At 43.4% G+C, this 14,051-nt stretch overlaps 1 protein-coding gene across 1 annotated transcript in view; it reads left to right on the top strand.

Annotated features, from left to right (window-relative positions):
• The window catches only part of LOC138600986 (collagen alpha-1(XXV) chain), a 164,108-nt gene that overhangs the window by 87,657 nt on the left and 62,400 nt on the right, over window positions 1–14,051 (top strand). Inside the window, exon 4 of the mRNA XM_069672550.1 lies at window positions 4,341–4,348. Within this exon, the coding sequence (XP_069528651.1) occupies window positions 4,341–4,348 (8 nt within the window). The remainder of the gene's footprint in view (window positions 1–4,340; window positions 4,349–14,051) is intronic.

The following is a 14,051-nucleotide window of genomic DNA, read 5'->3' as shown; positions in this document are numbered from 1 at the left end:
CAGGTTCAGTTGCTATGGAAACATGAGATTTTCACAATAAAACCAGAAGACAGTGCAAGTTGAGAAAAACAAAATAAAGACTCAACTTATTGAAGCAGATTTTGAGACACTCCTTTTCTGACCCTGGAAGCTTCACTGTTTATAATAGGCCGTGCTCTTGAGCCTCAAAAACTTCAGTTCTCGTAATTGGTCCAGGATCTCCATCCCCCCTCCCTCCTCCCACACACTCTCTCCTGAGCTGACTCAACAAAATTGGCCGAGCCCATCGAGGCCCGGAGCCTCCAGGAAAACGGACATGTCGTGCAGCGTCACTCCCACAGACGGAAAGTGTCGCCACAAATTGAATTCGCAGCGAGAACATGCACTTGGCAGGAGGCTGCATCCACACTCCGCTCACCTGAAAGTGAGAGCGATAATGGGCTCTGGAGTGTGGCGTCGTTCCCGCGATGAGATCGCAGCGCGGCGGAGCGCAGCCGGCGCTTTGGAACAAAAGTGGTGCCCTTGTAAAAAGGAATTAGAGAGACAGGGCAAATCGAGGTCCTAGTTTGAAGCGAGGTGGAGTAATAAGGGAGCGGTTTGGTTTCACGGCCTGAGAAACAAACACTGTCTGTGAGGGGAGAAAAGCCAAACAGTCCAGCCATGACTTTTTAAAGTCACAGGAATCAAATCAGTCGAGGTATTTTATTTAAGCATCTTTTTTTCTTTTTCCAAATTCATTTACAACCCAGCTGTGGCCGTGTTCCCTTGTTCAGTTTAGTGTGGCTTTCTGCCTTTCCCTTTCTCTCATTTACATAACACTAACGTTATCCAGTGTACGACTTTAAAGCCAAAGCAGACGAAAAATGAGAAATCAAATGACAGATAGACAACAGTTCAATGTTCCGCTTGGCTGCAGACCTGAAAGCCCGCCAGCCTTCGTTTAACTTTCCAGCGAACATGCACCGTGCCAGCGTACTTCAAATGGCACCATTGTGCAAAGATGGTTTTTGTTTTTCTCTTTCTGCTCAGCCAGAGCTAATGTGAACGGCTTCCTCTTGACAAAGCAATTGGAAACAAGCAATCATACCCAGTCACAATGTCTGGACCGGAGTGGCACAGTGGTCTATTAAGGGAGGACAATAGGGAACAATTGGGATGACAGGCCTTACCATGTGTGAAATAGCCCAAATTACTGTACTAAACCAGGCTGTGGTATGTTGTCACATCAGACATGTTGGGCTCTGCTTTGTCTACCTGAGACAGTCCCTCACCTGCAAGAGAGGATGTTTTATTACTGTCATGAACTTAAACCAGCCTTTATCTTCTTTTTCTCTGGTTATGCGCAGCCTCCACAAAAGCCCTGCAATTGTTACGAAAGCAAAGCTTCAGAAGTCGTCGAACAAAGAGTGTAATTACTGTGCTCACACAGGGGTTGTGCATAATTACGCACACACACACACGTTATTTCTGCTGCATTTACCGTTTGGATAAGTTTGCAAGCATAAAAAGTGAAGCAAATATTCTGTGTGAAACTCACAGATGCACTCAAAACTAATATGGCACCATGCTGCATTATGGGAGCTTGGTGTCACACTCAGTTCCACAGGATGAAAAAATATTTAGGAGACATTATTTATACGTCTGAAAATCTTAGTCCTTGACGGGCACAGCGGTGCCGCATTCTGCACTGTAAGCCTTCTGCCAATCCAACCTCCCTCTTTTAGGTTGCGCACACTGGTGGATGTTGAAGGGACACATATTTAATTCATGACTCGCTTTCACCAAAAGTAACTAAGCTGCTGCAAGTTCCCCACAAATTCATGCTGAGGTGTTTTTGCAGTTTACTTGTCTACAAAGGCGAGGGGGAGGCTTCTGCCCGCGCCGGGCTGCAGCTGACGCGGAGAACAAATAGGAAAAAGACATGGTGATATTTACCTCTGCCTTAAAAATGAATGGCACTCTTCATTAGGATCTCACGTTTGTTTACCGGTAACATATGGAAAGGAAAAGTGTGGCAGGACAGTTAGGGATGAAAGCCACGCTCTCAAGCTGTTCTAGCAAGTGGTCAGTGCTGGAAAGTGTCAGAGAGTTCCTCGCATAGTTTCCTTATGTGAATAATCTGTACCTGCCTTCACTGAAGGAGGAACTGATTCTCAAGTTGTGCAGGTTGAGCAATTTAACCTTAAAGATACAATCTCAAACATTTTCATGTAAATAAACATCTGTTAAGTCACTGTCTATCGCCGAATGAGGTTACACAATAGTGATTGAGCCTATGTCCCACTGATGAAAGCCTTTGCATTTGCGGTATATAGTTTTATTATGGACTGGGTGTTTCACAAGTGGTGCCCAGTTAGTGACGCGTTTTCCATCACCCAGCAGTGGTTGGTCTGCCAGAGAGGGTAGGCGGAGCTAAGCGGCTGCACTTCGGTAATCTACTACGGCTGATCAGACAAAGAAAAGATGGATGACTACAGATACAACTTTACAAAGGGAGGAATCTAGCCATAGAAATATTTGAGACTGTAACTTTAAAGGAGCAGTTCGCTCCTGGAAAAAGCCACTGTCAGTCAAAGCTGGTGTTCTCTGTAATCGATAGAAGCAATAATATTAGAAATTGGCGCCATAGCTGTGGAGAAAGTTGTACAAACAGCTCGGGGTTTGGCCCGTTCTACATTCCTGCAACACCCAGCATGCATTGCGCCTCTCCCTCTGAAAGGAAGGGCCCAGAGAGAGATGCTGGAGTGAAATACTACTGTTTTCCAGTCAAGGACATTGATCGCTGCAGACAATGGCTCAGAGCGGTACAGAATACGACGAGAATATACCGGTGGATCGTCTAAAAAATCTTCAGGTCTGCAGTCTACATTTCAAACCTGATGATTTTGAACGAGACATGACATCAGAGGCGGGCGTCCTGGGTTCAGGAAGTGTCGTTTAGCGAGCTCCCTGGCCTCCGCCAGATGACCCGTTTTACGTAGTCTGGGGGAGGTTTTCCAGGGCCCATTGGAGAAGCGGATACCGTCACAGAGGCACAGAGCGAAACTGCATTTTGTTCCTACCATGATAGCATTAGCTCCCGATGATAGGACTGAGGTTGAAAATCTGTGAACTGGCCCTTTAAAGCGGTGCATAAAGTATAAAGAAAAGCAGCTCTCTCTGCAGGAATTGCCTGAATCTTCCTCAAAAATGGGACTTTAAAAGCCTCTTTGCAGCTTCCCTGCAACTTTAATGTCACCTTTGAGCAATATAACAACTCTCCCAATCATGTGAGCAATCACACACTCGACACAGTGCCCGTCCAGTGAGCTCAGTAACCTTTGCATCACTGGTGACTCTGGTTAGCAGAAGCTTGAGGGTGACAAACTGTGGAAATGACTGGTGCAGCCAGTGTGAGAACAGAAAGTGAAACTCAGCCTGAGCGACTGAAGCTGATTATTTCACATTATGTCACAGACTACTTCATTTAACATGTGTTATATTACAGCAAATAATGCTTTTGGTCTTACTGAGCCCATCAAATTTAAGTATTTGAAGGCTTATACCTTTGAGGTGCTTTGAAGCGTGTTTCACATTTCTATCCCATAATTGCTGAAAACTTTGTACCGTGAATTGGACACAGTGGGACATGTCGAAAAACACACAGTGGAGCAGGTTTATTAAAAGCTAAGTGGTCTACTGTAACCCAACGATCCATAAAACAAGGCTACAGAAGTGCAGCCCGGCGAGCCTCAAACACACGGCTCCTTAAACGCTCCAGCTGCTGCAGCCATTTGCACTTTCCCCTGGTCATGAAGAAGAACAGTTCAAGGACGTTGGACTTGTAAAGGAAAAAAAAGTAATCGCCTTTTTTTTAAGGGTTAAAGCAGCTGGGTACCTTTTTAATAAGAACCTAAAGACCTAACATCATTTGCAGGGTTCTGAAGAGCGTTGGCACACGGCGCTTTGAGCAGCAGTAATTGGGAAAAAGACGAGTGTCACCTCACAAAAACGTGGGGGTATTTTTTAACAAGCTCGCAACCCCTTGTAGTAGTGAAATTAGAGCCACTTACAATGTTAAATGTGATCATTAAGCCTGGTGGCCATTGTTGGACTAAGCGCATAGAAAGCAGATAGATAGGAATCTTGTGTCGCTTTTGTTCTGGTTGAAATACGTTTAGGACTTTCTGCATAGTCAGTGAATGCATCATGGAAGAGATGCATCTTTACAAAATGTTCCTTCCCAGAGAAATTGCTCTCAGCAAAGGGTATTTATTTCCTAGTTATTTGGTTATGTGGTTTGAGTGGAACATTGATGATTTGAGTCTGTTTGATCGCTGATTGAAAACATTCTAACCGACTGTTTTTCCTTCCTCTTTCAGGACCTCCTGTAAGTATGCCTGCTTCACATCTTCTCCTACTGTGATAGCCATGGGAAGGTAAAAACTCCAACTGTTCAAACAACTCCATGATGCAGTCAAACTGAAATGTGTTTACTGTTTGACTTCAACATCATTTTATATGAAAGGGAATCAAAAGGTCACAGAAGAACTGAGAGAAGAACAACCAGCAGCTGGTTAGCTTAGCTTAGCATGAACGCAGCAAACAGGAGGAAGCTGCTATCCTGGTTCCAGAGGTGAAAAGAGTACTGAAATATTCTACTCAATTAGAAGTACTTGTGTAAAAAGTAAAAAGTAGCTCATTTAAAAAGTAAAAGTTCCTTAGTTACTTTCCCGACAACAAATGTTGCCATGGTTACCTTACACATGCATCCTACGCAAATGAAATGAAATGAAATTCTGTTGTTTTCAAACCTGGGCCCTTTGTTTACATGTTTTAGTGTCAAAATGATGAGAGATGGAACTTTTGTCAAAGAGTAAGATCCTTTGTTAAACCACAAACAGCAGTTATACAGCTCTCTTTAAAGCCACCAGATTCCATTGACAAAAACAGTAATTTTACCTCGCATAACATGGGAGTTGCTGATTGTCCACCGCGGCCTCGATCGGTTTGTTTGTTTGTGTTGTTGTGTGGTGTTTTAAAGCGTTAGTTTGGTTCAGAACTAACGTGTGTTACGACGTGTAACGAGGCAACGGTCGACGAGCAAGTCACGTGTTCTGCGAGGTTAAATTACTGTTTTTGTTAATGGAGTCTGGTGGCTTTGAAGAGAGCACTCTAACGGCTGTTTCTGGGTGTCAAAGGTGGTGTTTCCTCTGAACTCTCTTCTGTCCCATTCATGGTTCACTCACGTTATGTGTCGGGTTAGCATATGCAGCTCTCCTTCTTCGCTTCGGACTCAGTGAAAATCAACCGGCACCGCTGTTTGACACGATGCATGACACTTTGATCTGATTAGCCTGTTTTTGATGCGATGCATTTGATTGGCGTCTGGTCCAAGTCAGTTTTTTCCAAAGGTACCAATAGTCCATCTACCAGCATTTTAAAATCTGGTTAGCTTAGCTTAGCAGCAAGAACAGCTCTCTCCACACCATGCTATGGGTGTTTTATTTACACTCACACTTTGTTTTAACTTCAGCACACCCCAAACTCCCTCCTTTTTCCCATCTACTTCCAGTCCTTCCAGTGTCAAACCAGAGAATATTGTATTTACACTTCTGTATGAATAAAACAAGAAATAACATGTCAAGGGACTTTAAGAGGTACTAGTAACTGGATTGCATTATCCCTGGAGAGCCAGGCTAGCTTTTTCCCCTGTTTTTTCCCCAGTGTTTATGCTAAGCTAAGTAGTTTTGGAAACATACACTCTTGCAAAAAAACATTCTTCCCAAAATGTCAAACTATTCCTCAAAGTATGATTGAGCTGTAAATATGTTTAAAGCTTTAAATGATGTGCGTTGTAATAGACATCTGATTATGACATATTTGCTACCAGAAATCTCAGCTTTACCTCACAGACCAACTCTATTATTAAAATAATCACTTGATCTGTGCTGCCCCCTAATACGGAGCCTCTTCCCTGTCATTTGGGCAGTCTGGTTTGTAATATCCCCGCTACCAGCCCTCCATCCCTGCCAGCTCCCTGCACCCGAATAGATTATCTCACCTCATTACGCCGCTGGCTGATCACAGATGGAAAACTTCAGACTTCCCCCAAAGATGAAGACAAACCCATACACACACGCACACACCGGGGGTTTGTGACAGTTCTCAATATAACCAGGTCAAGCGTTGAGCTGTATTTGTGTGCTCTGTTAAAATTATTTATAGTCTAGAGGCAAGTGTGATTGAATAGGTATAATAGCGTGCGTCGGCTGAGCTGTAAAAGTTGTAAGTTAATCCTCGGAGCCTTCTCAGGCACTCGCTCCTGGGGTTCTGGGACGTAAGTAAGTGCAGGTGGTCTCGTGTCTCAGCCATCTGACGAATAAACTCATACTGAGAAGAGCAGACCAAAGAACAAGGAGTGTTCGGAAACGCTGGATTGTTCCTTCAGTGTGACATAAATCCAGTGGCCTGCAAATCACTCTCTGATGAAGTCATTATCGGTAGCAGAAGTGCTGTGAATGTTTGGTCGGGGGCCAATATTTACTGTTGCAAAGCAACCAGGTCCAAGAAGAACTGCACTAAACAAATAAAGGCTATAATTTACAGCACAGACCAAAAAAAGCTGAAGTGTGGCTGACTGACTGCATTTCTAAAAGCAGACAAAAAAATGCTACGATCTGACAATGACTCACCCGATGGTCACCAAATCTGTTCCCCAAATATAAAACTCCTGTGCCAATTCCTGAAAACAGACTTGTAAGCGATCGCATGTGGGTTTTTCATTCGGTATGCCCACCCGGGGGATGGCAGGGGACACGTCGCTATGAATATTCAACAGCTCCCTCCATAACTCAGCAAACACTGCGTAAATTGTACACAGCCCTCGGAGCCAAATAAACCAACCGCTGCTTAAACCATCACAGACCTCTGTGACTTTATCGTGACTGAGCCGCTGATGAACGGACCGGGACCTGCGCTTTCAGAGACGGAAAGAGAGAGGGTCTCCTCGATTGAAAGTCATCAGGAGAGAGCCTCAGTCGCGGCTCATGATCGGCGTTTCGGCTTGGAAAAGTGATTTGCTTTGTTGTCATTTCCTTCCTTTTCCACTGCTTAAGCCTTTCAGTGTCTAAATATTAAGCTAGCACGTTACAGAAATGGGTAGAGGCGATTTTTAAACTGTAAAAGTATTTACAAGTTTGCCTCCTCTTGCCACTGCTACCAGAGAAAAGCCTTTTACTCGACGCAAAGGTTAGTAAAGTCCGTGAAATAACAGCTTAGGCTCTTCGCTTCTCATTTTTCATCTTCCTTTCTCATCATTCTGCGGCTCCTCAAGGGCGGTCCGTGTCAAAACATCAACCCCAAACACCCACCGCTGTGTGCGCACGCCATTTAGCACCAATCAAGCATAAAACACCATCCCCGAGGCTGCACTCGTGCACCCACCAACACCACACGCCGACTGTACTTTTTAAACACAGGCTGAATGCCATAGTAAATTAAAATTATACAGACAGCGAAATAAACTCTCCTGTTTTGAAATCTGGTTAGAAGGAAGGCGAAATATTTGAAAATGATACAATATTGGGAATTTCAAACCCACTCCGGCCTGCTGAGCATGCCTCTGCACCACACTGCATTCTCAAGCCAGGCCGGTTACAGCACAGCCCAGGAGCCCTTACAAGAGTTCAGTCATGTTTGAAATGAGGTAAATAAAGCCGGTTGCATCTGTACGTGTGGTTGACAAGTAGTCTCCACCTCGCTGCTGAGATTCCAGGGACGTAGGTCGAGGAAGATCTGTCACAACGTATGAATTATGCAGCTGCGCTACACGGATTAGAGGCAAAGTTGGGGTGAATCAGAGGAGCTCAGGCGCCCTTCCACCCTTCATCCTTCATCTGCTGTGCACCGCAGCTCCACACCTGTTAATAAAACATATTCCAGCTGGACTTTGATCACTTTCGCCCTGCGTAAGTAGAGAAGGTGCCAGTTTAACTACAGTGAAACTTTAGTCGGATTTGAAGGAGGCCCTGCCTGCTTCCAAGTTGTGTTCATTTACAGATTTGTTGCAAGTTCAAACAGAGAATGCCAATTAACAGTTTCACATTCGAGCTGAGAGCATCAGCACAGGAACACAAAGGCTTTGGCACGGCAAGGAGAGCTGCACGTAGATCTATCTGACACGACAGCCTTAATTTTGGCTCATAAGGGTGTTGGTGCCTGAGGAGGCGGACTGTCACTGGATGTGACAACATTAAGAGTTTGACCTTTCTGTTGTCGCCACTCTCCTCATGCTGTTCCCATTAGAAGCACGTGTCTGTGAGCAAACGTAGAGAGGCAGCACTCGAAACGGGAGGTGTACTCGCAGTGATTTAAAGCAGTCAATAGTGCACTTTATGTGGCTGAGCGGCTGGATATTCACACTGTCACTACCTTAGCATGCTAGCATAATTAGCACAGCTTGAAAGCAGCGCTCGCAGTTAAAGAAAAGGCTTTGTGATTCAGAGGAATTTTCCTCCAACTGAAAACATCAGATGATGAGAAATGTAGAGCTGTCACGTTGTGGTTCTAATTGACTCAACAGAGAAGTGAAAGAAATACTTTTCCAACTGGAATTTTGTCTCTTATTCAACATTTCACATCCATGACAAGAACTCTGCGGGTCAGAAATTTGCCTACGTATTGCACAGAAAATCTTTTGGCTACGGTGTTTGGCTTTTTATGCCTACAATTTGGTTAAAGCTGCTTAAATGTTTCCCATCCTCAGGAATAATGAGACCTTCCCCGAATGAGATTTTGAGTTAGAATCTGCTCCGTGCTTGAACTACATTTTGACACACACACCTATAACCAGTCACACTATCAGTTTCACTTTCCTCAGTTCACAGCGTCCCTTCTCACACACGCTCACCAACACATACGCACACATTAAAGTCATTTTATGCCGGCTAATTGTGATACACTGAGGATATGGGAACCAGATGCCATTCCCAAGTCAGTTTTCCAGTGCGGTTTTCCTATCCCTGCCTAACCTCTGCGTCCAGATTCCCCCGACGAGCACCAGCCACTTGTGGTCGTCCGCTCCTGCCCATTCTGCTCTGATTACTCACATCCCTGTCCTCTATTAGTTCCCCGCCTTGAAAAAAAAGTTCCCCCGGGGCCTGGGGTAATATGATTGAGGGTTCCCATCTAGAACTAACAGATGGAGGTGCTCATATAGATATATGTTTTTACTGGAAGTGTTTCACGCTGTTTCAGGTTTGTGTAAGTTTGAAACTGAGTAGATTTCACTTCCAGTGGTGCCCACAGGTTATTGCTGCAAATGGCTGAATGTGCACTTTGAGATTGCCTTACCACTATTTCCACTCTGGCATTTGTGCAGTTCACTACATTTGTGTATCCAGATGTGTTTCACCTTTGCTAGGTAGAGAAATTATGGGAAATCTTGCAAGAGAACGAATGCAGTTTCTTTTTATAGTGCAATATTCATCACTCCTAAAAACACTTAAATGGAGGTAGATATTCAAAGTAAGAGACTTAATTAGTTCTCTTTCCCCAGTGACCGAGACGAGAAGATTGATACCACACTCAAGTCTGTTTGTTATATGTGAAGCTACTAGCAGCTTATGGTTAGCCTAGCATAGCTTAGCATTAAGATTGGAAGCTGACAGCCTGCTCTCTAGTTACCACAGTTAATTAAAGTGTCCTAGGGGCTATGTGCTAGATGGGTTAATCATTAAGCTTTAGGCTGGGCTTAGACAACAGCAGGATCGTGGTGCCTTGTGCCCAACTGAAGGAATCTGGTTGGACCCATGGGAACCAACGTTTAGTCCAGATTATCTGGTAATGTGAGGATTTTATAGATCCAGTCATAAACCTCCTGAATGGCTCAAAGACTCATTTGAGGTGTCTCGATATTGCAAATATGTTTGAAATTTAGGATTACAAATCTGGATGATTTATCAACAGGGATGGTGGTTCCAGCCAACGTGAAACAATCTAGCCCAGAGGCTAACGTTAGCTAGCACACTACTGTTGGCAGTAAGTAGCCTTGTCTTAGATGCACCTGTAGACAGACTTTACTACATAGACAAAGCCAGCTTAGCTGTTTCCCCTTACTATAAGCTTTATTGCTAAGCTAAAGCTACTGGCTGGCTGCAGTTACCATGTGAGTGGTATCAATGTTCTTATTTAACTCCTAGCAAAAAAAATGAATGACCATATTTCCCAAAATGTCAAATATTTCCTTTAGGTAAGCCAGGGAAAACTTAATCCAGACTGTTGTTTTAGTAATTTTAATATCTATGTATGGCAAACATGATGCATTATTTTATTATGTGTAAGTGCGTAAATCAAAGTTTAGTCTTCTCAATTGCTTTACTTTGGCCCTCTTCCCACTTTTGTGGTGAGCAGCCCTCCTCACCTGCCCCCCTCTGCACCCACTCATTCCCTGTCAACACTCGCTGCCTGGAGGATTCCTTTGCTGAGCATCCTGTGTACACACATGTTTATTAATATTGTGTAGCTGTGTGAGAAAACCTTATGCCCGTAAAGAAGACGCTGTAAAAGCAGTAGTTGTTGGCCTGTGCTCTTGGAGATGCCAGCGCTCCGGGGTGAGATGATTGAATCCATGTGGCCGGCACTTTGGGCTACAGCAACCGCTGCCAGGCCTGTTGGCCCACGTTTCTAGAACGGGGATACGAGCTCCGTTTGATGGATTGATTTTCTGGACCCAGATACATTTAACAGGTCACTGTGATGAAAACTTATACAGCCGAGTCCAGACAGAGGTTACATGCATCCCCTGTTCCTGACTTTCTGCATCGTGTTGGATTAGGTGGATTGTTTCACAAGATTGTACCAGCAGCGCGCAGCCAAACCCGCGAGGATATCTTTGCTCGTGTCAACAACGGCTAAAGCTGTGGACGCGAGCCAGCCACTCGCAGTCAGGCGAGCACTGTCAAGCTCTCATCCTTCATGTTTTGACTAAATTATAGGAGAGTTTAAATATGAAGGATGGATTTTCAGTGTCTTGACCTCTCTGTTAGACAATTTGAAATTATGCTGACAGAAGTTTCAGCTTGTAAGCTGGTGCAAACTCTGCCTGGTTATTTGGTGTGCGATCGTAAGTATTTCATAAAGATTATTGTTTTGGCTTTTTGCCTTTATTTTAAAGGACAGCTGAACAGAGACAGGAAATGTGGGGAGGAGAGAATGGGGGTTGACATGCACCAAATGATCGGCAGACTGGGAGTCGAGTCTGTGATGGCTGTGACCTCTGTACATGGGGCGCCTGCTCTAGCAACTGAGCCAAACCAGCGCCCCCCAAATGATGTTTTTCAATCAATTTTTCATCTTGTGATCAGATTATTTAATAATTTTTGGGGTATTCAGTGTGATGCTGTAGCTTCATTCTTTAAAAATGTGTAAGAACAATGATGCATTGAGCAAGAACGGTTTGTCTCTTTAACTTTCCCTGTCAAACAAAGGCAAAAAAAGAGAGGATGACTCAACATTTCTACATGCATTTTTTTTTTTTGCCTTTTTTTGAAGGTTAGAACCAACAATTTTTCTACCAGCAGAGTAGTGGGAAATCAGCAGACGCAGGACATTGTATTGTATTACCCAAGTTTCTCTGCATCGGTGTCCATGTCCATATGTAAGACAGAAAGAAACCGGGATCGTAAAATCTTTGCCCCATGGTGGAAAAAGAGTTCTTAACTGCATCTCAAGGATCTGAAGTGGTCATTGGTGGAAATTGGTCAAAAGACACCTGAACAAACCACTTGCACTGAAAATCATATTGAGATACTGTTAAAGTGGGTTTAGAATCAAGATTATATTGTCACATGAATTACAACAATTTATACACGGCTGTGTTAAATACTTGATTCTGATTGGTTAATTACGACATTCCGAGGTCTGCTATATCTCAATAACAGACCATTGCTAGGGATTCAGCTCTAATCACAGAATCCGGAGCACTGAAGAACAATTCCGGATATTTTGAGTGAACTGATCCCATAAAAAGCAGCAGAAGCATCTTAGAAGCAAATAAACAGTTATTTTGGCTAAGAAGATATGGAACTAGAGAAACCAGATCATCCAGCAGGAATAGGTAAATGTGTGAAACTTTCACAGATTAAAAACACAAAGTATAGAAACGTGTACAAGCAATATGAAATACAAAAAAATTCAGATACGATTAAAGAGCATATGAAAATCCAGTTGTGCAATATCTTCAGGTCTTGATAACACACACATGAAATACATCTCAGTGCCAGGATCATTTTATTGAGCACCATTTACTCCTTCCTGTAATATGAAGTGTCGTAACTTACATTTTCAGATTTGAATGGCGATGTTCGTGTTGCTTGCGGGTTTGGCCCCAGTTCCCTTTATGCCATTTTATATTTCCCTGCAGACCTCTCCATATTTCTCCCACACTCTGTTTCAAAGGTGGCAGAGGTTTCCTCTTTTTTTTTTTTTACACCAACAGCTCATTCAGGCCCGCGCAGGAGACAGTGGTCATGGTTTGGCTCCGAATAAGAAGCTAGGCATGTATCTGGAGAGAAAAAGGGCTTAATGCTGATCCAGTGGTCCGCCATAAACTCGACAATAACATACACACAGGATGTTCTGTTACAGATCATCTCGTGATGGAAGCTTGACAGGAGTGTGCCCAGGGCTAAGCAGCAGAAGATGTGAGGCTTACCATCAACCTGATATGTGTCATTTTCAATCAGTGGATACAGTGATTCTGCTTTGGGGCAACTGCAATCTGTTCATCAATACCCATCTGAAGGATGAATTTGTTTTTAAGAGTTTTTAAGTCACTTACCGTCAGGGGCTGATCTTTAAAGAGGTTTGTGGGTAAAAATGGTTCGAGCATAAATATGAAGCTACAGCATGTTAGCATAGCTTCGCATGCAGACTGGAAACAACTCTCACCAATCAGCATGTACAAAAACACAGGTTTCAAAATGGCAAGCCGACACAGTAACATTCAGGGAGTCTCTGCAGGATACCAAGCAACCTCACTGGTGCCCCCATTTCTAGTCCACATGCTATGCTAAGGTACCCAGCTGCTAATGCTAGCATCATATTTACCTTACAGACATTGAAGTGCTCTCAATCGACGAAACTATTAGAAAGAATATAAACTATGTTTCCCAAAATGTTGATGTTTTTTCCTTCAAAGAACATTATTGTAACGCTTTATATTAAGGTCCTTATAATAAGCGTTAGTTAATAGGTAATAAGATCCTTATAAGTCCCCATAAGATTCTTATTAACATTAAATATATGTTTATAAGACTATATTAGTGTTGATAATACTATCATAATCATAATTGGACATTTATAAGTACTTATACATATTTAGAGGGCGCTATAGAAGGTTTATCCTGTTCTACAAAATAACTTGCAAACTCACAGTGAGCACATTTGATCAAACAGAAGCAGCCTGATGAGCCGTGCAGCACCTGCTAGAGGGCTGCTTTGGAAAGCGAGCCAGAGCAGAAGCAGTAAAAAGATGTGTAAAACATACACAGGTGCTGATTAGAAAGCTTCCTCGGGGGCAGAGTGGAACCACAAAGCTGCAGAGACTGCTCGACAAATAGACACCCGCTGCAGTTTTTACTGTAGTACAGTTCTCTCCTTTGAAATGGTCTTTGCAGGAGAGCTGTTTAATAGTCTCTGTAAAGAGCCATCACTGTACTGGCTTAAACCTTTTGGAAAAGCTCCAGTGGGTGCTGTCCATCCAAGTGATGTGCAAATGATGGGCCGTATAATGAGCAGGTGCAGGAGTGTGTAGCGAAATCATTACCACATGCTTTACCACCAGTTTGAAGAGTGAAATGAATGAAGGTTTTTAGGGAAGATACGGTGAGGGGCGTCAGAAGCAGCACTTCACTTGTGGAGTATAAATCTACCTGTATATGCTGCGTACATGTGTAGTTACCAAGTCTGTTATGTGATAAATACAGTGAAACAGGCCTTATGAGAGAATCTGAAGTTGGTGTTTAAACACAACATCATTTTTACAGGCTATCACTAGCATAAAGCCCCTGGGAACCCAAATCCTTGGCCTT

Source organism: Semicossyphus pulcher, unplaced genomic scaffold, assembly GCF_022749685.1.
Source record: "Semicossyphus pulcher isolate SPU_LCO1_2020_fin unplaced genomic scaffold, fSemPul1.0.p SCAF_21, whole genome shotgun sequence".
In the NCBI taxonomy this organism is placed as follows: domain Eukaryota; kingdom Metazoa; phylum Chordata; class Actinopteri; order Labriformes; family Labridae; genus Semicossyphus; species Semicossyphus pulcher.
Note: the sequence above shows the minus strand (reverse complement) of the source record. Positions and strands in the feature narration are given on the sequence as shown.